The sequence below is a fragment of the Coregonus clupeaformis genome, chromosome 34, assembly GCF_020615455.1.
Source record: "Coregonus clupeaformis isolate EN_2021a chromosome 34, ASM2061545v1, whole genome shotgun sequence".
Lineage (NCBI taxonomy): Eukaryota > Metazoa > Chordata > Actinopteri > Salmoniformes > Salmonidae > Coregonus > Coregonus clupeaformis.
In genome coordinates, this window is record NC_059225.1 from 34,534,728 (window position 1) to 34,559,103 (window position 24,376).

General features: G+C 43.2%; 1 protein-coding gene across 1 annotated transcript in view; it reads left to right on the forward strand.

Moving 5' to 3' along the window:
- The window catches only part of LOC121550056 (transcriptional activator GLI3), a 173,733-nt gene that overhangs the window by 20,079 nt on the left and 129,278 nt on the right, over positions 1-24,376 (forward strand). Inside the window, exon 2 of the mRNA XM_041862164.2 lies at positions 9,892-10,065. Coding sequence (XP_041718098.2) covers positions 9,933-10,065 — 133 coding nt within the window. The 5' untranslated portion in view covers positions 9,892-9,932. The remainder of the gene's footprint in view (positions 1-9,891; positions 10,066-24,376) is intronic.

Genomic DNA, 24,376 nt, shown 5'->3' on the forward strand with positions numbered 1-24,376 from the left:
TTTAGGGCCTTCCTCTGACAACGCCTGGTATAGAGGTTCTGGATGGCAGGGAGCTCAGCCCCAGTGATGTACTGGGCCGTACGCACTACCCTCTGTAGCGCCTTCCAGTCGGATGCCAAGCAGTTGCCATACCAAGCGGTGATGCAGCCAGTCAAGATGCTCTCAATGGTGCAGCTGTAGAACTTTTTGAGGATCTGAGGGCCCATGCCAAATCTTTTCAGCCTCCTGAGGAGGAAGAGACGTTGTCGTGCCTACTTCACAACTGTGTTGGTTTATGTGGACCATGGGGGCCAATGCAGAGCATTCTGTTTTATTGCTAGATTCAGCTAAACTTGCAGAAAGGTTATGTTGTACTCCTCCTCCTCCTCCTCCTCCTCCTCCTCCTCCTCCTCCTCCTCCTCCTTCCCCCTCGGCAAACCTTCTCACCCTGCAGTATTTTAGTTATTCCAGCTGTGCTTGAGCTCTTAATGTTGTTGGCATAAAAAGGTGCAAGCACACATATGCGTGCAAGCACACACACATGCACAGGCGTGCACACACACACAGGTAAAAACACACACACACACACACACACACATGCACACATGCACACATCTCCTCACTCTTTCCAGATCAAACCTTTTCCTCCATTGATGGAATGATATGGCGCGCTACCTTTTCTCCTCTCTCATATACCTTTTCTCCTTTCTCATATTCCTTTTCTCCTTTCTCATATTCCTTTTCTCCTCTCTCATATTCCTTTTCTCCTCTCTCATATTCCTTTTCTCCTCTCTCATATTCCTTTTCTCCTCTCTCATATTCCTTTTCTCCTCTCTCATATTCCTTTTCTCCTCTCTCATATTCCTTTTCTCCTCTCTCATATTCCTTTTCTCCTCTCTCATATTCCTTTTCTCCTCTCTCATATTCCTTTTCTCCTCTCTCATATTCCTTTTATCCTCTCTGGCCACCTCTCTTTTCTAATTATTTCTCATTTTTTCCACCTTATCTTTCCCCGTCCTCTCTCCATTCATCCCTCCTACCCTCTCTCTATTCATCCCACTTTTCCTCGCAACCTCTCTCATTCCTCAATCTCCTCTCCCCCTCTATCTCTCCCTCCCCCCTCGTGCTGTAGTGTGTTTCTGCACTGTTGATAAGCGTCAGATAAAGGTTCTCGGTGGTCGCTAATGTAATGATGATGAATGCTACAGCGCTGCCAGTACTCCCCTCCCCCCCCACCCCCTAATGAAATGAACACAAATACAGTATCCCTTCAGCAAGGAGGGGGGTCACCAAATCTAAGAAGACACTTAGAGTTTATAGATAAATCTCCCCAGTGTGTGTGTGTTTGTTCGTGCGTGCGTGCGTGCGTTCTAGATTAAATGGTGCAATTGGAAGTACACCTTCAGTATTTGTATCCGTAATATTATTTTTGTTTATATAAGTTTCCATATTGTGTTACTGTGTCACGACAACAATAGATTGACTATTTCGATACCTTCAATAATTATTTGTCAAAGGCAATGTTTTTTAGCTTGTTGTTTAACACGGTGTAAAAAAAAAACACTGCTTTAAAAAAATATATATATAATTTGAGTCAATTGGAGGTGTACCTGTGGATGTATTTCAAGGCCTACCTTCAAACTCAGTGCCTCTTTGCTTGACATCATGGGAAAATCAAAAGAAATCAGCCAAGACCTCAGAAAAAAAATGGTAGACCTCCACAAGTCTGGTTCATCCTTGGGAGCAATTTCCAAACGCCTGAAGGTACCATGTTCATCTGTACAAACAATAGTACGCAAGTATAAACACCATGGGACCATGCAGCCGTCATACCGCTCAGGAAGGAGACGCATTCGGTCTCCTAAAGATAAATGTACTTTGGTACGAAAAATGCAAATCAATCCCAGAACAACAGCAAAGGACCTTGTGAAGATGCTGGAGGAAACAGGTACAAAAGTATCTATATCCACAGTAAAACGAGTCCTATATCGACATAACCTGAAAGGCCGCTAAGCAAGGAAGAAGCCACTGCTCCAAAACTGCCATAAAAAAGCTAGACTACGGTTTGCAACTGCACATGGGGACAAAGATCGTACTTTTTGGAGAAATGTCCTCTGGTCTGATTAAACAAAAATAGAACTGTTTGGCCATAATGACCATCATTATGTTTAGAGGAAAAATGGTGTAGCTTGCAAGTCGAAGAACACCATCCCAACTGTGAAGCACGGGGGTGGCAGCATCATGCTGTGGGGGTGCTTTGCTGCAGGAGGGACTGGTGCACTTCACAAAATAGATGGCATCATGAGGAAGGACAATTATGTGGATATATTGAAGCAACATCTCAAGACATCAGTCAGGAAGTTAAAGCTTGGTCGCAAATGGGTCTTCCAAATGGACAATGACCCCAAGCATACTTCCAAAGTTGTGGCAAAATGGCTTAAGGACAACAAAGTCAAGGTATTGGAGTGGCCATCACAAAGCCAAACCTCAAACCTGTAGAAAATTTGTGGGCAGAACTGAAAAAGCGTGTGCGAGCAAGGAGGCCTACAAACCTGACTCAATTACACCAGCTCTGTCAGGAAGAATGGGCCAAAATTTACCCAACATATTGTGGGAAGCTTGTGGAAGTTAAACAATTTAAAGGCAATGCTACCAAATACTAATTGAGTGTATGTAAACTTCTGACCCACTGGGAATGTGATGAAATAAATAAAACCTGAAATAAATTATTCTCTCTACTATTATTCTGATATTTCACATTCTTAAAATAAAGAGGTGATCCTAACTGACCTAAGACAGGGAATTCATACTAGGATTAAATGTCAGGAATTGTGAAAAACTGAGTTTAAATGTATTTGGCTAAGGTGTATGTAAACTTGCGACTTCAACTGTATAATTGGTAGCTATATTTCAAAGACTAGCTAGTTACTATTTGAACAGTTTTTGTCAAACTACTTTGTTTTTATTGATGCTTTTATGACTGAAAGTTGGCAAGAAAAATGCCCCTCCTAATTTTACTGCGAAATGTTGTTTTCATATAATTTGGCTGATTAGGGGGCTTGTGCACATTTACATTAGTGTTTCATTAGCTAGTTAGCTAAGTTACCGACTGACTAAGCTAATTTGTATTCATGTTTTTGTTGTTATTGCGTTTCAGGGGGAGTGGCATTGCTGACAGGCCAGCATGCTGACAGGGCAGGGCACATATTGGGCACATATAGCCTCCTGTAGCTCAGTTGGTAGAGAATGGCGCTTGCAACGGCAGGGTTGTGGGTTCGATTCCCACGGGGGGCCAGTATGAAAAATGTATGCACTCACTAACTGTAAGTCGCTCTGGATAAGAGCGTCTGCTAAATGACTAAAATGTAAATGTAATATTCACAAAGAATCTCGGAGTAGTACTGATTTTAGGATACAATTTGCCTTCACACTGAGTACAATTACATTGACAAGGGGGAGGTTATCCTAGATTACTATCCCTACTCTGAGATTCTTTGTGAATATGGGACCTGGAAGAAAGCTGTTGGCCAATACCTTGCACAGCAGTCGTTTCATCACAGGACCCTAGGCAACCCTGTTCCTGGAGTGCCGCAGGTACTGCAGGATTTTGTTTCAACTAGGCACCACACCAGGGGTGCGTTCAGTTCTCTTGAAAGTTTGCTACGTTGCAGAACGGTTTGTACTGAACACCACGTTTTCCCAAAACATTGTTGTACGTTGTTGAACTGACTTTGAGATACGTTTGCTCCGTTCGGTGGGTGTGCCAGGTTGTGGCTTGAAGCAATGAGTAAAGTATTTAAAGAGCAGCGGTGCATTTTGAACCCACAACCCAACACTTCCCTGTTTTTCAACTAGTCTTTCAGTACAGCACCGTTTCCATTCCATTGACCGTACTATTACGTTTTTATGAACTAAACGCAACCCTGACCAACTGAGCTAATTGATCAGTTCAGTGATTGCCTAAATTCAACACACCTGGTCTTAAATCAAAAACATGAAGTGCCTGCACCACTCCAGGACCAGGGTTGCCTACCCCTGCCCTATAGGTATTAGTCAATGGTTATGAACTGAATATTGTATGTGAATTTCCGAATATCAATGACACTAACAAAAGGGTTGAATTGTTCAGCAGCATGTGCAGTAAATGCTAACATGGCTTTGGTGATGAAAGGTACATAATGCATATTTTATGGCATCACGTCTCATCTCACTAACAATTGCTAAGGCGAACAGCAAATTCCACGATTGTGGCTAATCCGTATTGTGGCTGGCTTCACATAGGTGACTTATTCTATCTAGCTCCTCCTTATTTGACTGTAGTTAGCTAGCTGCTAGCTTATTAATTAAGTGTTCACTCTTTTGCTTAATACGTGATCTAGTTAGCGTGAGATAGGCAACATGCGTTGCTTCTGACATGCCCCGATCCTGCTTGCTTTATATCTGACAGATATTTGGCTACCGTAGCTAGATGATAATGGTTTATGATAATTGCAGTTTAGTTAATTATCTAGGTAGCTAGCTAAGTGTAAAACTGAGAGTCTGGCTGTAAAACGCAGCTAGCTAGCCAACTCGACTTTATCAGTTGTAGCCAAGCTAGCTATCTTGATACTCAGTAACATTAGCTTACCATGCATTTCTGGACAACTGGACATTCCTCTCGCCCATCCCGGTCGACGACTCCTTGCCTACTCCCGTCTCTTGGTCTTCTTCTAGGTTCAAAACTATATGGCTGTAGTCCGGTGCCTTAGTGTCAAAGGCAACCCACTAGTAACACAGCCACCTGGTGCAGTCAATGGCTCAGTGTTCCAAAACTGTTCACCAGTTTCTACGTCAAGCAATGATAATGTTTAATTTGTTATTTTTATGTTTTTATGGTGCACAGCAGCATATAATAGATTTTATTGTCAATTTCCCCCCAAAAAGTGACATATTAATACATACAGTAGCTATATTTTTTCATTTAACTAGGCAAGTCAGTTAAGAACAAATTCTTATTTACAATGATGGCCTACACCGGCCAAACCCGGACGACGCTAGGCCAATTGTGCGCTGCCCTATGAGACTCCCAATCACTGCCGGTTGTGATACAGCCTGGAATCGAACCAGGGGGTCTGTAGTGACGCCTCAAGCATTGAGATGCAGTGCCTTAGACCGCTGCGCCACTCGGGAGCCCATATGTGCTACACATTATTGTTTGGGTGGTGCTAATGTGAAACATGGCCTTTAAACTTTGAACACGTACTGTCATACTGAACGCAGCCCAGGCAAATGCAATCGATCAATGCACCGTGGCATTAATCAACCAATGGTGTATAAGATACCACACACATACGTTTGCTTGACACCCCCTCATTATCATATTGGAGGAAGAAATACAGAAATAAATAAATAAATAATATAAATTAATAACATGAAAGAAAGTGGGATGAATTATTTAAATAATTATTTATCTATTTATGTGTGCATGTATTTATTCATTTAATTCTAATTATGGCAGCTTTGGTCCTCCATACAGTGCAGGCAAGCAAAAAAATACACTGTTGAGATTTAAAGCTATGGCGACCATTTCAGAATGTAACAGACTGTTACTACAATTTCAGGTAAAAACTCAATAAAACATGTCTAAAACTAAGGAAAATGTCTGTACATTTCAGCTGTTTCAAAAACATTGCTATGCTATTTTTTTTTTAAATACTGTAAGAGTGTTGGCTCAATGGAACAATTGTGTTTACACTGCCCTGCTTAGAGGGGGGCAACTGTCGGGCGAGTGTCGTGCGTTACCTCTGGAGGTAGTGGTCCAAAGGTGATAAGTTCCCAAGTTTACATTCCAGTACATGTGTAGCCGAGGGTATTTTTTGCAAAAAGTTTAGTAAGTGTGAAGACCCTCAAAGGCAAAAGTTTATTTTGGTGTTTGACTTTGATGTGCACCATTTGCAAATTACTTTAGTCTCAGAGCCTTTGTCATCAAAGCATATAATTTATGTTAAATTGATTTGCTTAATGTGCTTATAAAATAAGAATGTTTATTTTTCTTACCAACAGTCTGAATAGTGGTATTTTAAACCGGTTTAATCGCCTCCCTTTCTGTGGGAAAGGATTATGGTGACACACAAATAAAGATTCACCCTTTCATTCTCCCTACACTAATTGAGTATGGGACAGTCATTTTAAGGAATAAACATTAATATGAAATTTAGATTTATTTTGGGTAATGACTGCAACCGATGCGTGGTTCATAATGCCTTCTTTTGTAAGGTGCTTACTGAGCATGCAAAGACCAACTCTTCTGTTATACAGCGAAAATGAACATTATACAGCCTCCGTAAAATGTTGGTTATTTTTGTGGTATCTCATGCAAACGTGGCGGAATATTTGATTTTCTAATGACATGTAAGTAGATTAGTGTGTATTCTCTAACAGCTAAGGTTTAGGGTAGATGCCCTACAGTACATGACAACATACAGGATCATGACTTTCAAAAGTACTGTATAATATTTACACTGAGTACACAACACATTAAGGACACCTGCTCTTTCCATGACATAGACTGACTAGGTGAAACCAGGTGAAAGCTATGATCCCTTATTGATGTCACTTGTTAAATCCACTTCAATCAGTGTAGATGAAGGGGCGGAGACAGGTTCAAGAAGGATTTTTAAGCTTTGAGACAATTGAGACATGGATTGTGTATGTGAGCCATTCAGAGGGTGAATGGGCAAGACAAAATATTTAAGTGCCTTTGAACGGGGTATGGTAGTAGGTGCCAGGCGCACCGGTTTGTGTCAAGAACTGCAACGCTTAAGAAGGTGTTCTTAAAGTTTTGTACACTCAGTGTACGTGCCTGAGAGAAATCTTCGGATAGAAAAATTGCATTAGCATTTCCTGGCCTAGATTGGAATCTCCAGAAATGGCACGTCCTGTACGTACTTACAATATGACATACTTATGACTTACTATATAATGATAATGGTTATAACTAGGGCCCAGAGTTTATCCTGGTCAGGTGGGACACATAGTCAGGAAAAACTCTGGGCCCTACTGATAATCCATGTACTGTAAGTGTCCAGAAAACTCAGGAGTTCAGAATCAGATATCAGTTGCATTGCTTGAGTGTGAAGACACTGATAAAAGGAACCAAGAAGTGGAAAGAGAGAGGTTAAAAGATAAACAGAATGAGAGAAAGAGACAGAGAGACAGACAGAGAGGAACACTTGCAGGATTGGGTGTAGCGGTGGCATCCAGATCAGCGGGATTATGAGGGAAAAAGTCATGCTTTTAATTGCTGGTCTCAAACCATGGACCGCTCCGAATGCTTCGTAACACAAAGGGGTGTGAATATTTGCTCTAGCAATGGAATGTGTATGCCCCTGCTATATATTTCCCTTCTGAATCTGAATATCCCTCCTTCCTTCCAACCTTAACTTTCTATATTTTTCTGAGAGACTGACTCACCTGGGGGGAGGTAGAGAGGTTTAGAGGCTCAAACAAGGAAGTTAGCCCACCCACGCACGCATGCTTACGCACGCACACACACACCGGCAAAAGCATTGGCAGGTCGAGGGGTGTAGGTTTGTCCCTTTTCGTTTATTCTCTTTTCCCTTCGTCTTTTGCAAGAAGTTCAATCGTCAGAACGGTGCAATTTAAAAGAGGGCAGAAAAAACCTGACTCTTTTGTCTGATCTCCTCTATGCCAGAGACAGAATGTCAGTCGAGGAGTGCCTCACGTTTGAGTTTCTATGGTTGCAGGCCATTGAAAGTGGGTGAGTGGCTTGCTGTCTCTCTCACGCTCACGCACACACGCACGCACACACACACACACACACACACACACACACTCACTCTTGTTGTTCTCCAAAAAATGGAAAAAAGCCCTGAAACGAACCCCAAAACTAAAACACTCATCTTATCAAACGCATACCAGTGATTTGAGATGAGATCTGTTGTAGAAAGATAGAAATGAGGTCTGGAGTGACATGGGACACATGTATTCATGTGGGAGTGATTAGAGGAAGAGCTCTTGTTTAATTCTGTTTTGATTGGTCAGGGAGTAATTGTGCTGTGTTTTTTTTTGGGGGGGGGGGCAATCCACGATTGTTTACAGATGTTGTTGTCGGCTTAGAATGGAGGGTTGGAAAAAACAAAACAAAGCGCACCTTGTTTGTCTGAAGTTGCCTCCCCTCCCTCTACACCACCCATCCCCTTCTCCTGTACATTCAACATCAGTCCTGTGTATTTCAGCCCTATTCACCAACCCCCCTCTTTCTAACCTGCTAGTGTTTATGGGATGGAAGACAACTAAACAGAATCGTTAGGCAATTAGGACTCTTTATTTGAATGAAAAATGTTGTACAGACTAAATATTTCCAGCAATTATCCTTGAATTATGGCGTGTCTCGGGGTCTAAGTGAAGGGCTTGCAGTGGATTTAAATGATCCCATGTTTTATATTGTGGTTTAGCATGTTTGGTTGCTGTCTCCATGGCTAGGGTTCAGGGATGACATGACCCAAATAGAGGTTCTGAACTGAGCTGAGACGGTTTGCTACTATAGACTGTTGGCTGAACCTCTTAAAGGGGCAATCTGAGATTCTAGTCCCAAAATCGATGTACCAAACCCAGATTTGCCCTTTAAAATGGAGAGACCGCATTAACCGAAACAATGTTTGTTCTTTGAGAGAAGGAAAAATCGCCCGGCACCATGATATTCCCAAAAGCACCCCAGACAAGCCTTAATTTTGGGGGTTGTGAATGTTTCTCTCTCTGTAGAATCCCCTGAATGTTTCTTCTTTCTCTCTGGAAGAGGAGGAATTATCCGTACGTACCTATCCACAACCTTCACTTCTGTGTACTCTAAGATATAACCTGAACTTATTGAACAGCAACTTCTTTAACTAATATACTTTTAAATAAAATGTATAGAACTTAATTCCCCCACATTACTGGAAGTTTACTATGTCATAGTTCAAAATTGGGTGAGATGAGAAGTTAGCTAACTGTCCCATTTGTAAGATTGCAAAATTATCAAGATTCCCAGGTTTTTACAGAAATCCCGGTTGGAAGATTCATGCTATAAGGCCCGTTGGGTGCATTGAGAGGGCAGTGGTAAGATCAAACATAACAATTATGAGTGAAAATAAACAGAGTGGAGCTGGTGGATTGACCCATGGCCCTCTTTGTGGCCAGGGATAAAAGGGGATTGGCTGGGAGGACTTCCTTAAGGTATAGAGGTCAGAGGTCAGCAAACATGAAGCGCCAGTTCCATGGGATTGTTTTCTTGAAGGCTTTTAGATTTCATGCTTTTAATTTAATACAGTTAGTTTCTCAAGAGGTGAAGACATCCCACTGGGCACAGATGTCAGTTCAACGTCTAGTTTTTATTGACATTTGGTTGTGTCACCATGTTATTGGATTTTGGTTAAAAGTTGGGTGAGAAAAATACTGAATAATAATATTGAATGCCTTTAAGTTGTTGACTTTTTGCAAATCCAGTTAGTTTTCCACATTGATTCAATGTCATCACATTGATTTTTTGTGTTGCGATGACATGGAAACAACGTTGATTCAACCGGTTTTTGCCCAGTGGGATACTGTTGCATCTCTATTGTTGAGAGAGTGTGACATCAACTTTTGGAGCAATTCAACAACGATGTCTTTACACTTAATTACGCTTTGTCTTGTTAAAGAATTGGTCAGTTTAACAATTGCTTGAAGCTTTAAACAAAACAAAAGTGTTCGAGTTTTACTATGATAGACACTCCATGGACCATCATCACTGGGAGACCAATGTATCTGGAGAGATTGTTAGGAAAGTCTGTAGCATGACAGTTTGCTCTAATAAAGCTCTGCAATGGGACATTCTACTATAGGTCTGCTCTTGTTGACATTTTCTTGTACACCTTTCCTCTACCCCCCCAGGTGTCCTGTCTCCATGAGGTGCTGAGGAATGAGCAGTCGCCATGGAAACCCAGTCCCAGGCCGGTTCTGCAGCTGAGAAGAAGAAGAGGGTGGAGACCATCGTGGCGACCAAGGGCTCGTCCACGCGTGCAGACATCAGCGAGAAGGCTGTGGCCTCCAGCACTACGTCCAATGGTAAGGATCGTTTCCACCTTTTACCTGCTCCTCCTGTCTCTTTCTTGTCTTTTCTCACCCCGAACAGGGAGTTACAATGAGTTGAATGGTTTGGTCATAATGTTGAGATATTGGTGTTTCTTCATTTAGGATGCTGTTTGTAGTGGAATGCAAGATGTGAATGGATCATATACTTACAAATGATTTCTGAATGTGCATACCAATCAAACTCAATCATGTGTAATGTCGAAAACAAGGGCAGGCCCTTTTGGAGAAGGTTGAGTTCATATACAGCAATCTTATATGCAACATCTTGAATACATGACAAAAGATTTTCATCGTTCAGTCTTTTGGCCCTCACAACACAGCTGCAGAATGAAGAATATTAGATAACAAAATAACTTTTTCTCCAGGAGTGACTAGGACTGCCAGATAAAAGTCATAACAAACCTAGAGGACAAATGACCATGACTTAAGTTGCAGCTGTGGTCATTAGCTGGAGCTGTAAGAGTTATGGATTGAGGTGGATAGAGGGGTGTGGGGGGGGGGTGAGGGTGTAGTAGACTTAGGGGTGTCAGCGGAGAGAGAGAGAGAGAGGGAAGCACTCTGTGGCCCTGGGTTTCCATCTTATTTGTAGGATGTCAAATGTTATCGTTCCAGGTCCGCGGCAGGAGACTCTCTCCAGGAGAGGGTTAATGACTGAGAGGGTCTCTCTCTGTCTCTCACACTCACTGTCTCACTCTCTCATTCGCTCTCTCACTCTCTCACTTTTAATCTTTCTCTTTCTCTCTCCTCTCTTTCTCTCTCTCGCTCTCTCTCTCCATATGGGAGTTATAGCAGGAAGTTGAGTGGGGTGGGGGTGGGGGTGGTGTGTAGGGGGGAATGCATCCCGATGCATCTTGGGAACACTCTCCCTCTCTTACTCATTCCCAGATGGCTGACACTATTTTATTAATTTAAGGGGGAAGAGAAAAATACGTTTTACGGTGTGGAAAAAGCATGGATGTAATTTGGCTCTGGTGATTGTGGATTTTTCTTTGTAATGCTCCGGTAATTACTCCTACTTGTCTTGGAAACTTACTCCCGCAATGATCTGAACCTACACAAGGGGCCATACCTGGGGTTAAAGAGTAGGTAAACAAGGCAAAAAATACTATTCTTATCCAAGATCACAGGAGAGCGAGAGAGAGAGAGAGAGGGAGAGATAGGAAGAATGAGGGATGATACTTATCCACAGAGAAAGAGATAGCTTACACATGTTTTGGTGCAGGTTCTAATGACAGCACATTCCCCATGTGGCCCCAGAACTCATAACATCTTATCAGGTGTAACCTTACCTCCCTGTCAACTTTAACGCCTGTAGCCCCCCCTGTCCCCGCTCCTTCCCATACAAACAAAAGGTAATTGTGAGCAGCTGTGGAACCCCAGTGGCTGGCTCTTCTCAGGAAGGCCCAGGCGAATATTTCCCCTGTCATGCGGCAGAGTAGTGGCCCCTGAACCCACACAGGGGAAACCCTGTAGGACACCCCTCCACCACAGCATGCTACGATTAGAACTGAAAAAGTAAAAGCTAGCGAAAAGTGAAAAATAAGTAGGAGGGGCAGTTATTGGTAGACTTATGGACTGTTTTAGCTTTAGTCTCTCTGAAGTGTTTTCTGTTGCAATACAATTACAACACGATTGAGTGTTTTGGTTTTGTTTGTGATTAAAGCATGTGGAAATAATTTTTGGGAAAACCACGTTTTTTTGGGACTTAATTGATTCAAATGTTGGCAAGTCCTGGAGGTTATAATTTGATTAGATGACTCCAATTTTCATTTGAAATGGAGGCAATGTTTTTTGTGACGAAATTGACTTCATGACATTACTAACCACTCTCCCAAATCTAATTCCAGAACACAAAGAACAAAGAGGAAAAATATAACTTTTTTATTTCTAAAGATTAGAATGTTTTGGTTCTTTATATTATGTATAGATAACACAAGTAAATTAGTTGTGGTTTGTAATCATGGTTAAAAATACAGTACTTATATTCAGTAAAAACCCTAGGGCTTGGTCTAGTTTACACATGCAGTATGTAACAGTGTGTGTACATACAGCTCTGGAAAAAATGAAGAAACTACTGCAAATGTTTCTTAAATCAGCATCTCTACATGTATGACAGCCATTCAATTCCAGTGTCTGTTGAATTCCAACACAGGCACACCTCATTCTACTGAATTAGGTACTGATTAGGTGATCACATGAACCAAATCTTATTTAACGAGGAAAAGTATAAAAACCACTGCTGTGGTCATCACTATCCTCTTGCAATAGGACCAGCTGGATGGCAAAAACAGTGCTAATAGTACCTCAAATGTAATATTAATCAAAAAATAACTATTGACCATGCCAAAAGAGTTGAAAAGGAAAGTTTTGAGTGAGGAAAAGAAGGGTTCAATTCTGGCTTTACTGGCAGAGGGATACAGTGAGCGTCAGGTTACTTCCATCCTTCAAATTTCAATGACGGCGGTTCATAAGAACTAGTTCAAGCAGCAGACATTGGGAACAACAAAGCTACAGACTGGCAGAGGGCGAAAACGACTCTCTACTGACCGGGATGACCGCCAACTCATTCGAATGTCACTCAACAACCGTAGGATGACATCAAGTGACCTACAAAAAGAATGGCAAACGGCAGCTGGGGTGAAGTGCACGGCGAGGACGGTTCGAAGCAGGCTTCTAGGGGCAGGGCTGAAGTCGTGCAAAGCTAGAAAAAAGCCCTTCATCAATGAGAAGCAAAGAAGAGCCAGGCTGAGGTTTGCAAAATACCATAAGGATTGGACCGTAGAGGACTGGAGTAAGGTCATCTTCTCTGATGAGTCCAATTTTCAGCTTTGCCCAACACCTGGTCGTCTAATGGTTAGACGGAGACCTGGAGAGGCCTACAAGCCACAGTGTCTCGCACCCACTGTGAAATTTGGTGGAGGATCGGTGATGATCTGGGGGTGCTTCAGCAAGGCTGGAATCGGGCAGATTTGTCTTTGTGAAGGACGCATGAATCAAGCCACGTACAAGGTTGGCCTGGAAGAAAACTTGCTTCCTTTTGCTCTGACATTGTTCCCCAACTTTGAGGATTGGTTTTTCCAGCAGGACAATGCGCCATGCCACACAGCCATGTCGATCAAGGTGTGGATGGAGGACCACCAGATCAAGACCCTGTCATGGCCAGCCCAGAACCCCATTGAAAACTTCTGGAATGTGATCAAGAGGAAGATGGATGGTCACAAGCCATCAAACAAAGCCGAGCTGCTTGAATTTTTGCGCCAGGAGTGGCATAAAGTCACCCAACATCAATGTGAAAGACTGGTGGAGAGCATGCCAAGACGCATGAAAGCTGTGATTGAAAATCAGGGTTATTCCACCAAATATTGATTTCTGAACTCTTCCTAAGTTAAAACATTAGTATTGTGTTGTTTTAAAATGAACATGAACTTATTTTCTTTGCATTATTCGAGGTCTAACAACACTGCATCTTTTTTTGTTATTTTGACCAGTTTTCATTTTCTGCAAACAAATGCTCTAAATGACAATATTTTTATTTGGAATTTGGGAGAAATGTTGTCAGTAGTTTATAGAATAAAACAAAAATGTTATTTTTACCCAAACACATACCTATAAATAGTAAAACCAGAGAAACTGATCATTTTGCAGTGGTCTCTTAATTTTTTCCAGAGCTGTATGTCCTGAGGAGTTCCCTAACTCAATACAAATCAGAACAGTGGACAACTTTTGTTTCTTCCTTTCTGTCCTTTATCTGGTTTCTTTTGTTTCTTCCTTTCTGTCCTTTATCTGGTTTCTTTGTTTCTTTGCTCCTTTGTTATTATCTCTCTCTATTTTCTCTCACTTTTTTATATCCTACTACCCTCTCTTTTCTGCCGACATGCACTCCTCTCTTCCACTCTCTCTTCCTCTCTTCTTCTTCTATGTAAGTTTTGTCAGAGTTGAGAGAGCTTGCTTGGCTTTGTAATGTGGAGTCTTGGAGGGGGAGCTTGCTAGCTAGCATTCCCACATGGTTGGCTAAATGGTGGCTTCATCCTGTGCGCCATTCATCTCCTCGCCAGCTCCCCTGGCCTGAAAGCTCAAAAGGGCCGACTGAGCCACAAGAATGCTGTGATTGGTGTTCTTTAGGAGGGGCAGGGGGAGGCAGGGGGGAGGCAAGGGAGAGACCTCCCCCCACCCTCATCATTCTCCAGGCAGGTGGACCACAAAGTCTCCTGATTCTTTTGTTGCTTCCCTGCTCTTTGGCTGAATAAATCCTGTCGTCATGGGATAATTTGCTAATAAAAAAAATAAAAAAAATAAGGGAGGGAGGGAAGAAGGGAGGGAAAGGCCCCGGCTTATTGGTTGAGGAGAGAGAGGGTGAAAAAAAAAGGAGAGGAAAGAGAGGGACAAGGGGAGTGAGAGAGAGGGAGGGCTAGAAGAGAGGGAAAGAGTGAGTGAGGGAGAGGGAAGTGAGAGATGTGAGATACATTTTTTGATTATTTCTTTTGCGAGATGGGAGGGTTTGAGTTAGCGAGCTAGTTTAGGAAATTGTAGTGGAATGCATGCCCTAAAGTAGCAGGGTGTCTGTAGACCAGAGGAGGCTGGTGGGAGGAGCTATAGGAGTATGGGATCATTGTAAAGGCTGGAATGTAAATCAATGGCATGGTACCAAACACATCAAACACATTAAAACAACGTGTTTGACTCTGTTCTATTTGATTCCATTCCTGCCATTACAATGAGCCCGTCCTCCTATAGCTCCTCCCACCAGCCTCCTCTGCTGTGAACCTAATAGTTTATGAAGGAAGGACTTGAGACCTTTTAAAGGGATACTTCAGGATTTTGGCAATGAAGCCCTTTATCTACTTCCCCAGAGTCAGAGGAACTCATGGATACCATTTTTATGTCTCTGCATCCAGTATGAAGGAAGTTAGATGTAATTTCGTGAGCCATCGCTAACTAGTGTTAGCGCAATGACTGGAAGTCTATAATATCTACTAGCATGCTAGCAGTTACCATAGACTTCCAGTCATTGCGCTAACGCTAGTTAGCAATTGGGTTAACACTATTTAGCAACTTCCTTCAAACTGCACACAGAGACATAAATATAGTATCCATCAGTTTATCTGACTCTGGGGAAGTAGATAAAGGGCTTCATTGCCAAAATCCTGAAGTATCCCTTTAACGGTCACGCTTGGAAGGGCAGGAGCTGGAGTCTCAGAGGCCCAAAAGTTAAGCCTTGAAGAGCAAGGAATTTTCTGCTTATGTGTAGTAGGTTACCAGCGAAATCCCTAACCCAAACGGAGAGCCTGGCAAAAGTGTTTAGGAGAGAAAAGGAGCTGTTGACTGCTTTGAAAACATAAAAAACCTCAGAGAGAGAGGAGAAGGAGAGATACATAGAGAGAAGGGGAAAGATAGAGGAGAAAAAGTGAGGGGCCACCTTCTTTTTAGGCAGCCATTTAAATGATCAATTGTAAATAGAAGGGGGATGTCATCTAACAGAAATAAAGTTCCCGCTTAACAGCGGGGATGGAAAGTAATTTACAGATACGCTGTCCCCGGCCATTTTTGTGCCGCCTAGATAAGGTTTCATTTCAGAAACGGATAGGAGACATTTTCACTTACGGGGCCCCCATTCTGCGACACCTGTGATAACAGCTTGTGGACCCTAATTGAAAATGGGTTTCAAAATGGATTTTCACATTTCTTCCCCTCCCTCCCTCACCCCGTTCCTTACTCATTGCCCCCCTCTCCCCCTACCTCCTCACCCCCATCATCACAAACCCCCCACCTCTGCTCCCATCCCTTTTCCGTGGCGTTCCATGTGTCTGGAAATATTGGAGGAATGGAGGGCCAGGGAAGAGGGGAGAAGGAGGGAGAGGAGGGGGGACGGTTTTCCAGGCGTTGGGGAAAATGGAGCGAGGGGAGCGGATTATCCCTCAGCACCCTGTCAGCGGTATGACAGCCTTGCGATTGGTCTTATTAATGAAATCATTGATCACTTGATGGGACTCATAATCAATTTTCTCCACTGTGTCCTCCTGCCCCCTCTTCACACACGCACACACACGTTTGTTTTACTATCCTTGTGGGGACCAAATAATTGATTCCCTAACCCCAACCGTTACCCTAAGTGCCACCATCAATGGAAACAGGATGCACTTTAGCTCAATTTTGAGGCTCACAGCAGTTATTAAGTTATTTATGTTTTAAATGTTTTCTAAATTTGCAAAAATTTCTAAAAACCTGTTTTCACTTTGTCTTTATGGGGTATGTGTAGATTGATGATACTTTTTTAAATATTTTTTTAAATAATTTTTAGAATAAGGCTGTAACGTAACAAAATGTGGAAAAAGGGAAGGTGTCTGAATACTTACCGAATTCACTGTATAGCCTTGTTATTGTTATTTTATTGTGTTACTTTTTTTAAAATGTTAGTTTATTTAGTAAATATTTTCTCAACTCTTATTCTTCTTAAAACTGCATTGTTGGTTAAGGGCTTGTAAGTAAGCATTTCACGGTAAGGTCTACACCTGTTGTATTCGGCACATGTGACAAATACAATTTGATTTGATTTGAAAGGACAAGACTGCTGAGGGATGGAGCTCTGGATGGCATCAGAGAGAGAAGGGAGGAGATCTGTTGGTGATATGAAATATATTCCTGTGTAATCATAATTTATTTCATAATTTTGTGCCTGCTTGTACATATCTTTCTGGCTGGTAGCTCTAGTATGGTCTTGTGAGAAGTTTATAGATCTGCTAGATATTGTTGATTGATGTCTATGGTTGGGGCTATGATTGAATATGCTTGTAGACTTGCACAATGTTTGTAGACTTGTAGTCTGCTTGTGGTAATAGTAGTTTTGACTGTGACTGTACTAGTGTGGGCTGTATAGGTGTAGTGTGGTTCCTGTGGTAGAAAGCAGGAAGGTGGGTTCTCTCTCTCTCTCTCTCTCTCTCTCTCTCTCTCTCTCTCTCTCTCTCTCTCTCTCTCTCCCCTCTCTCTCTCTCTCTCTCTCTCTCTCTCTCTCTCTCTCTCTCTCTCTCTCTCTCTCTCTCTCTCTCTCTCTCTCTCTCTCTCTCTCTCTCTCTCTCTCAAATTTCAATTCAATTTTTATTGGCATGGGAAACGTATGTTAACATTGCCAAAGCAAGTGAAGTAGATAGTAAACAAAAGTGAAATAAACAATAAATATTAACAGTAAATATTACACTCAGAATTTCCAAAATAATAAAGACATTTCAAATGTCATGTTATGTATATATACAGTGTTGTAACGATGTGCAAATAGTACAAATGGGAAAATAAATAAACATAATAATGGGTTGTATTTACAATGGTGTTTGTTCTTCACTGGTTGCCCTTTTCTTGTGGCAACAGGTCACAAATCTTGGTGCTGTGATGGCACACTGTGGTTTTTCACCCAGTAGATAAGGGAGTTTATCAAAATTGGGTTCTCTCTCTCTCTCTCTCTCTCTCTCTCTCTCTCTCTCTCTCTCTCTCTCTCTCTCTCGGACAGCCGGGGTTAATGAGAGAGGGGTCTGATGGGGGGATAAGGGACCTCAGGGGGAGCGCTGGCTGAAAGGAACACACAAAAGGAGTGACCACCTTCAATTAGATACAGAGATATGAACAGAAAATCAATGTGGCCCTGTACACATGCACACACACACACACAATCATGCAGTAAGCTGCGGCCTCCACCAGTGAGCCAGCCGTCTCATGGTCCTCTGCACTGAAGGCAATTTCCTGCAGCAGTGGGGCGACAGGCTTTGGCAGGGACTCCTCACAGCGGCCTGAGGCACAGGATTAGGGTGGCCCGCTGACTACTCAGGGCGGAGGCTCCCTCAGCTAGCCCAACCCAACAACCTCAAACCAGCCTGGCCTCCTTCTGGCTGCCTGGAGGAACCACACTGATCCATCCAGCATCCATCCACCTCTGGACTGGAAATAAAACTCCAGTGCTTTCACCTACTGGGCTGTAGGGGCCTCCAGCAGTACTCAACTGTAGCATGCAGAAACTCTCTCTCTCTGGCCCTTAAGGGGTATTAAAACCTACCCTAACCAGAAACCGTGGATAGATGACAGCATTTGCGAAAAACTGAAAGCACGAACCACCACATTTAACCATGGCAAGGTGATGGGGAATATGGCAGAATACAAACAGAGTGGTCGTTCCCTCCGCAAGGCAATCAAACAGGCAAAACGTCAATATCGAGACAAAGTGGAGTCGCAATTCAACGGCTCAGACACGAGACGTATGTGGCAGGGTTTACAGACAATCACGGACTACAATAGGAAAACCAGCCATGTCAAGGACACCGACGTCTTGCTGCCAGACAAGCTAAACAAGTTCTTTGCCCACTTTGAGGATAACACAGTGGCACCGACGCGGCCAGCTATCAAGGACTGTGGGCTCTCCTTCTTCGTGGCCGACGTGAGTAAGACATTTAAACGTGTTAACCCTCGCAAGGCTGCCGGCCCAGACGGCATTCCTAGCCGCGTCCTCAGAGCATGCGCAGACCAGCTGGCTGGTGTGTTTACGAACATATTCAATCTCTCCCTATCCCAGTCTGCTGTCCCCACATGCTTCAAGACGGCCACCATTGTTCCTGTACCCAAGAATGCAAAGGTAACTGATCTAAATGACTACCGCCCCGTAGCACTCACTTCTGTCATCATGAAGTGCTTTGAGAGACTAGTCAAGGATCATATCACCTCCAACTTACCCGTCACCCTAGACCCACTGCAATTTGCTTACCGCCCCAATAGGTCCACAGATGATGCAATCGCCATCACACTGCACACTGCCTTATCCCATCTGGACAAGAGGAATACCTATGTAAGAATGCTGTTCATTGACTATAGCACAGCATTCAACACCATAGTACCCTCCAAGCTCATCATCAAGCTTGAGGCCCTGGGTCTCAGCCCCGCCCTGTGCAATTGGGTCCTGGACTTTCTAACGGGCCGCCCCCAGGTGGTGAAGGTAGGAAACAACATCTCCACTTCGCTGATCCTCAACACTGGGGCCCCACAAGGGTGTGTGCTCAGCCCCCTCCTGTACTCCCTGTTCACTCATGACTGCATAGCCATGCACGCCTCCAACTCAATCATCAAGTTTGCAGACGACACAACAGTAGTAGGCTTGATTACCAACAACGATGAGACAGCCTACAGGGAGGAAGTGAGGGCTCTCGGAGTGTGGTGCCAGGAATATAACCTCTCACTCAACGTAAAAAAAACAAAGGAGATGATCGTGGACTTCAGGAAACAGAAGAGGGAGTACCCCCCTATCCACATCGATGGGACAGCAGTGGAGAAGGTGGAAAGTTTGAAGTTCCTCTGCGTACATATCACTGACAAACTGAAATGGTCCACCCACACAGACAGTGTGGAGAAGAAGGCGCAACAGCGTCTCTTCAACCTTAGGAGGCTGAAGAAATTTGGCCTGTCACCTAAAACCCTCACAAACTTTTACAGATGCACAATTGAGAGCATCCTGTCGGGCTGTATCACCGCCTGGTACGGCAACTGCACCGCCCACAACCGCAGGGCTCTCCAGATGGTGTTGCGATCTGCACAATGCATCACCGGGGGCAAACTACCTGCCCTCCAGGACACCTACAGCACCTGATGTCACAGGAAGGCCAAAAAGATAATCAAGGACAACTACCACCCAAGCCACTGCATGTTCACCCCGCTATCATCCAGAAGGCGAGGTCAGTACAGTTGCATCAAAGCTGGGACCGGGAGACTGAAAAACAGCTTCTATCTCAAGGCCATCAGACTGTTAAACAGCCATCACTAGCACAGAGGCGCTGCTGCCTACATACAGACTTGAAAATCACTGTCCACTTTAATAAATGGAACACTAGTCACTTTAATAATGCCACTTGAATAATGTTCACATGTCTTGCATTACCCATCTCATATGTATATACTGTATACTATACTATCTATTGCATCTTAGCCTATGTCACTCTGATAATGACATTGCTCATCCATATATTTATATGTTCTTATTCCATTCCTTTACTTAGATTTGTGTGTATTAGGTATTTGTTGTGGAACTGTTAGATATTACTTGCTAGATATTGCTGCACTGTCGGAACTAGAAGCAAAATAATTTCGCTACACTCGCAATAACATCTGCTAACCATGTGTATGTGACCAATACATTTGATTTGATTTGATTTGAAGGCATATTAAAGTGCCATGCTTATTCAACGTTAATGAGGTAAATATGCTGTAATGGGAGCAAGCATGCACACATGAATGCACACGCAGGAATGCATGCACACATGCACATCAGTGACGGTCAGCGACGTTTAAGATGAGGAAGGACGATTATTTTTTATGAGCATTGCTTTATTTCTATTACAGCATATTGGATGAGTGTTATTCATATTCCATTCACCCAGCTCAATGTAACATTGATAGGTTTAGGCTACAACATACTCAAATTTTCCCTATACAGAGGCTTACGAAAGTATTCACCCCCCCTTGGCATTTTTCCTATTTTGTTGCCTTACAACCTGGAATTAAAATTGATTTTTTTGGGGTTTGTATAATTTGATTTACACAACATGCCTCCCACTTTGAAGATGCAAAATATGTTTTATTGGTTTCCCTCAAGAATTTCCCTGTATTTAGCGCCATCCATAATTCCTTCAATTCTGGCCAGTTTCCCAGTCCCTGCCGATGAAAAACATCCCCACAGCATGATGCTGCCACCACCATGCTTCACTGTGGGGATGGTGTTCTCGGGGGGATGAGAGGTGTTGGGTTTGCGCCAGACATAGCGTTTTCCTTGATGGCCAAAAAACTCAATTTTAGTCTCAACTGACCAGAGTACCTTCTTCCATATGTTTGGGGAGTCTCCCACATGCCTTTTGGCGAACACCAAATGTGTTTGCTTATTGTTTTCTTTAAGCAATGGCTTTTTTCTGGCCACTCTTCCGTAAAGCCCAGCTCTGTGGAGTGTATGGCTTAAAATGGTCCTATGGACAGATACTCCAATCTCCGCTGTGGAGCTTTTCAGCTCCTTCAGGGTTATCTTTGGTCTCTTAGTTGCCTCTCTGATTAATGCCCTCCTTGCCTGGTTCGTGAGTTTTGGTGGGCGGCCCGCTCTTGGCAGGTTTGTTGTGGTGCCATATTCTTTCAATTTTTTAATAATGGTGCTCCGTGGGATGTTCAAAATTTCGGATATTTTTTTATAACCCAACCTTGATCTGTACTTTCAGAACAGTGGCACTTAGATTGCACACAGGTGGACTTTATTTAACTAATTATGTGACTTCTGAAGGTAATTGGTTGCACCAGATATTATTTAGGGGCTTCATAGCAAAGGGGGTGAATACATATGCACGCACAACTTTTCCGTTATTTCTTTTTTAGAATTTTTTTAAACAAGTTATTTTTTTATTTCACTTCACCAATTTGGACTATTTTGTGTATGTCCAATACATGAGATCCAATTAAAAATCAATTTAAATTACAGGTTGTAATGCAACAAAATAGGAAAAACGGCAAGGGGGATGAATACTTTTACAAGGCACTGTACCCATCATGAGGTTGCTACAACCTAGCCTATGAATGAAAGTTTACAATGTAGGTGCACAGACCAAGAGAAATTTGAGTAATCAAGGTGACAGATATTGACACATTCAATACCGGCTTGCACAATCTTGCCTGCATCTAGCTGATATAGGGTCTAGTCATTAGTTCAACAGTTGCAAACGAGAGTTTCTATTGGACAAATTCAGGTTTGTTTATCCGCGTTTCGTTCCGTTTGCTTCCATTTAAGAAAAGTTTAACTAGCTAGCTGCATTTGCTTGCTAAGTAAGTGAAAGTGAAAAAAATACTAAATATAGTATTGTCGCTCTTGCTTCTTCTTCATTTTTGAAGAAATTAATTTAATCTTTCTCTCTCTTTGAGTCAACTACCCACCACATTTAATGCACAGCAGTGCTAGATAGCTGTTGCTTATGCTATCAGTAATGGATTCATTCTCTGATCCTTTGATTGGGTGGACAACATGTCAGTTCCTGCTGCAAGAGCTCTGATAGGTTGGAGGACGTCCTCCGGAAGTTGTCATAATTACTGTCATAATTACTGTGTAAGTCTATGGAAGGGGGTGAGAACCACAAGCCTCCTAGGTTGTCAATTGTCGTCAATGTACCCAGAGGAGGACGGAAACTAGCTGTCCTCCAGCTACACCATGGTGCTACCCTACAGAGTGCTGTTGAGGCTACTGTAGACCTTCATTGCAAAACAGTGTGTTTTAATCAATTATTTGGTGACGTGAGTGCATTCGGAAAGTATTCAGACCCCTTGAATTTTTCCACATTTTGTTAAGTTACAGCCTTATTCTAAAATTGATTAAATAAAAACATTTCCTCATCAATCTACACACAATACCCCATAATGACAAAGCGAAAACAGGTTTTAGAAATTCTTGCAAATCTATTAAAAATAAGAAACAGAAATACCTTATTTGCATAAGTATTCAGACCCTTTGCTATGAGACTCGAAATTGAGCTCAGGTGCATCCTGTTTCCATTGATCATCCTTGAGATGTTTCTACAACTTGATTGGAGTCCATCTGTGGTAAATTCATTTGATTGAACATGATTTGGAAAGACACACACAGCGGTCTATTTAAGGTCCCACAGTTGACAGTGCTTACTCAATGTGCTCCCGAGTGGCGCAGCGGTCTAAGGCACTGCATCTCAGTGCTTGAGGCGTCACTACAGACCCCCTGGTTCGATTCCAGGCTGTATCACAACCGGACGTGATTGGGAGTCCCATAGGGCGGCGCACAATTGGCCCAGCGTCGTCCGGGTTTGGCTGGTGTAGGGCCGTCATTGTAAATAAGAACTTGTTCTTAACTGACTTGCCTAGTTAAATAAAGGTAAAATACAAATACAAATAAAATTGAAGGTCCCCTAGAACACAGGGGCCTTCATCATTCTTAAATGGAAGAAGTTTGGAACCACCAAGAATCTTCCTAGTGCTGAGCAATCGGGGGAGAAGGGCCTTGGTCAGGGAGGTGACCAAGAACCCGATGGTCACTCTGACAGAGCTCTAGAGCTCCTATGTGATGATGGGAGAACCTTCCAGAAGTACCACCATCTCTGCAGCACTCCACCAATAAGGCCTTTATGGTAGAGCGGCCAGACGGAAGCCACTCCTCAGTGAAAGGCACATGACAGCCCGTTTGGAGTTTGCCAAAAGGCACCTAAAGGACTCAGACCATGAGAAACAAGATTGTCTGGTCTGATGAAACCAAGATTGAACTCTTTGGCCTGAATGCAAAGCGTCACATCTGGAGAAAATCTGGCACCATCCCTACGGTGAAGCATGGTGGTGGCAGCATCATGCTGTGGGGATGTTTTTCAGCGGCAGGGACTGGGAGTCTGAATACTTATGTAAATGTGATATTTCATATTAGCAAACATTATTTAAAAACCTGTTTTTGCTTTGTCATCCATTTTGGAATAAGGCTCTAAAGTAATAAAATGTGGAAAGAGTCAAGGGGTCTGAATACTTTCCGAATGCACTGTATTCACTGAGGAGGATGGCCCTCCCCTTCCTCTTCTGAGGAGCCTCCACTGATGTACATGCACACACTCACACACACACACACACACACACACACACACACACACACACACACACACAGCCCCACAGCCCCACAGCCCCACAGCATCTCTCTCTCGCGCGCGCTTTGTCTCTTTCTATGGGTCTCACCTGAAGCTGTGAGCCTAATGATGTTGAGAGTTTGGGCCTCGCAGCGACAGCTCCAATCCAGGGGAGACGTGTCTCGTATCAGACTGTGTGCCAGACAGACTCCGATAGAGAGACAGAGACAGAGGGAGAAAGGGGGGCGTACTTCCCTATCACTGGACCCAAGCAGAAAACTACTGCAGCAACTCTCACGAGATCGTATTGTTTTTTTTATCAATGACCTTTACAGATAATTACACATGCAAGTAATTACACACACACACACTCCCCCCCCTACAAAATCTCCTCTCTACACACACACTCCCTGGGAGCTGAAGGATGATGGGCCTCCTCTGCTTATTAACTGTTTGGCGACCTCATAACTTCATCTGTGGTGCTTTCAGAACGGAGGAGAGGATAGGCGGACCACATCACGTTTCCCCAGCCCCGGCAGCACCGCTTACTCAATAGGTTCTTTGTTCTGGTCTGGCATGGGGCTACAGCATAGGGCTGTCTCAACCATACCGTCCCAGGGAGAGAGGGAGGGAGGGAGGACAGGGAGGGAGGGGAAGGA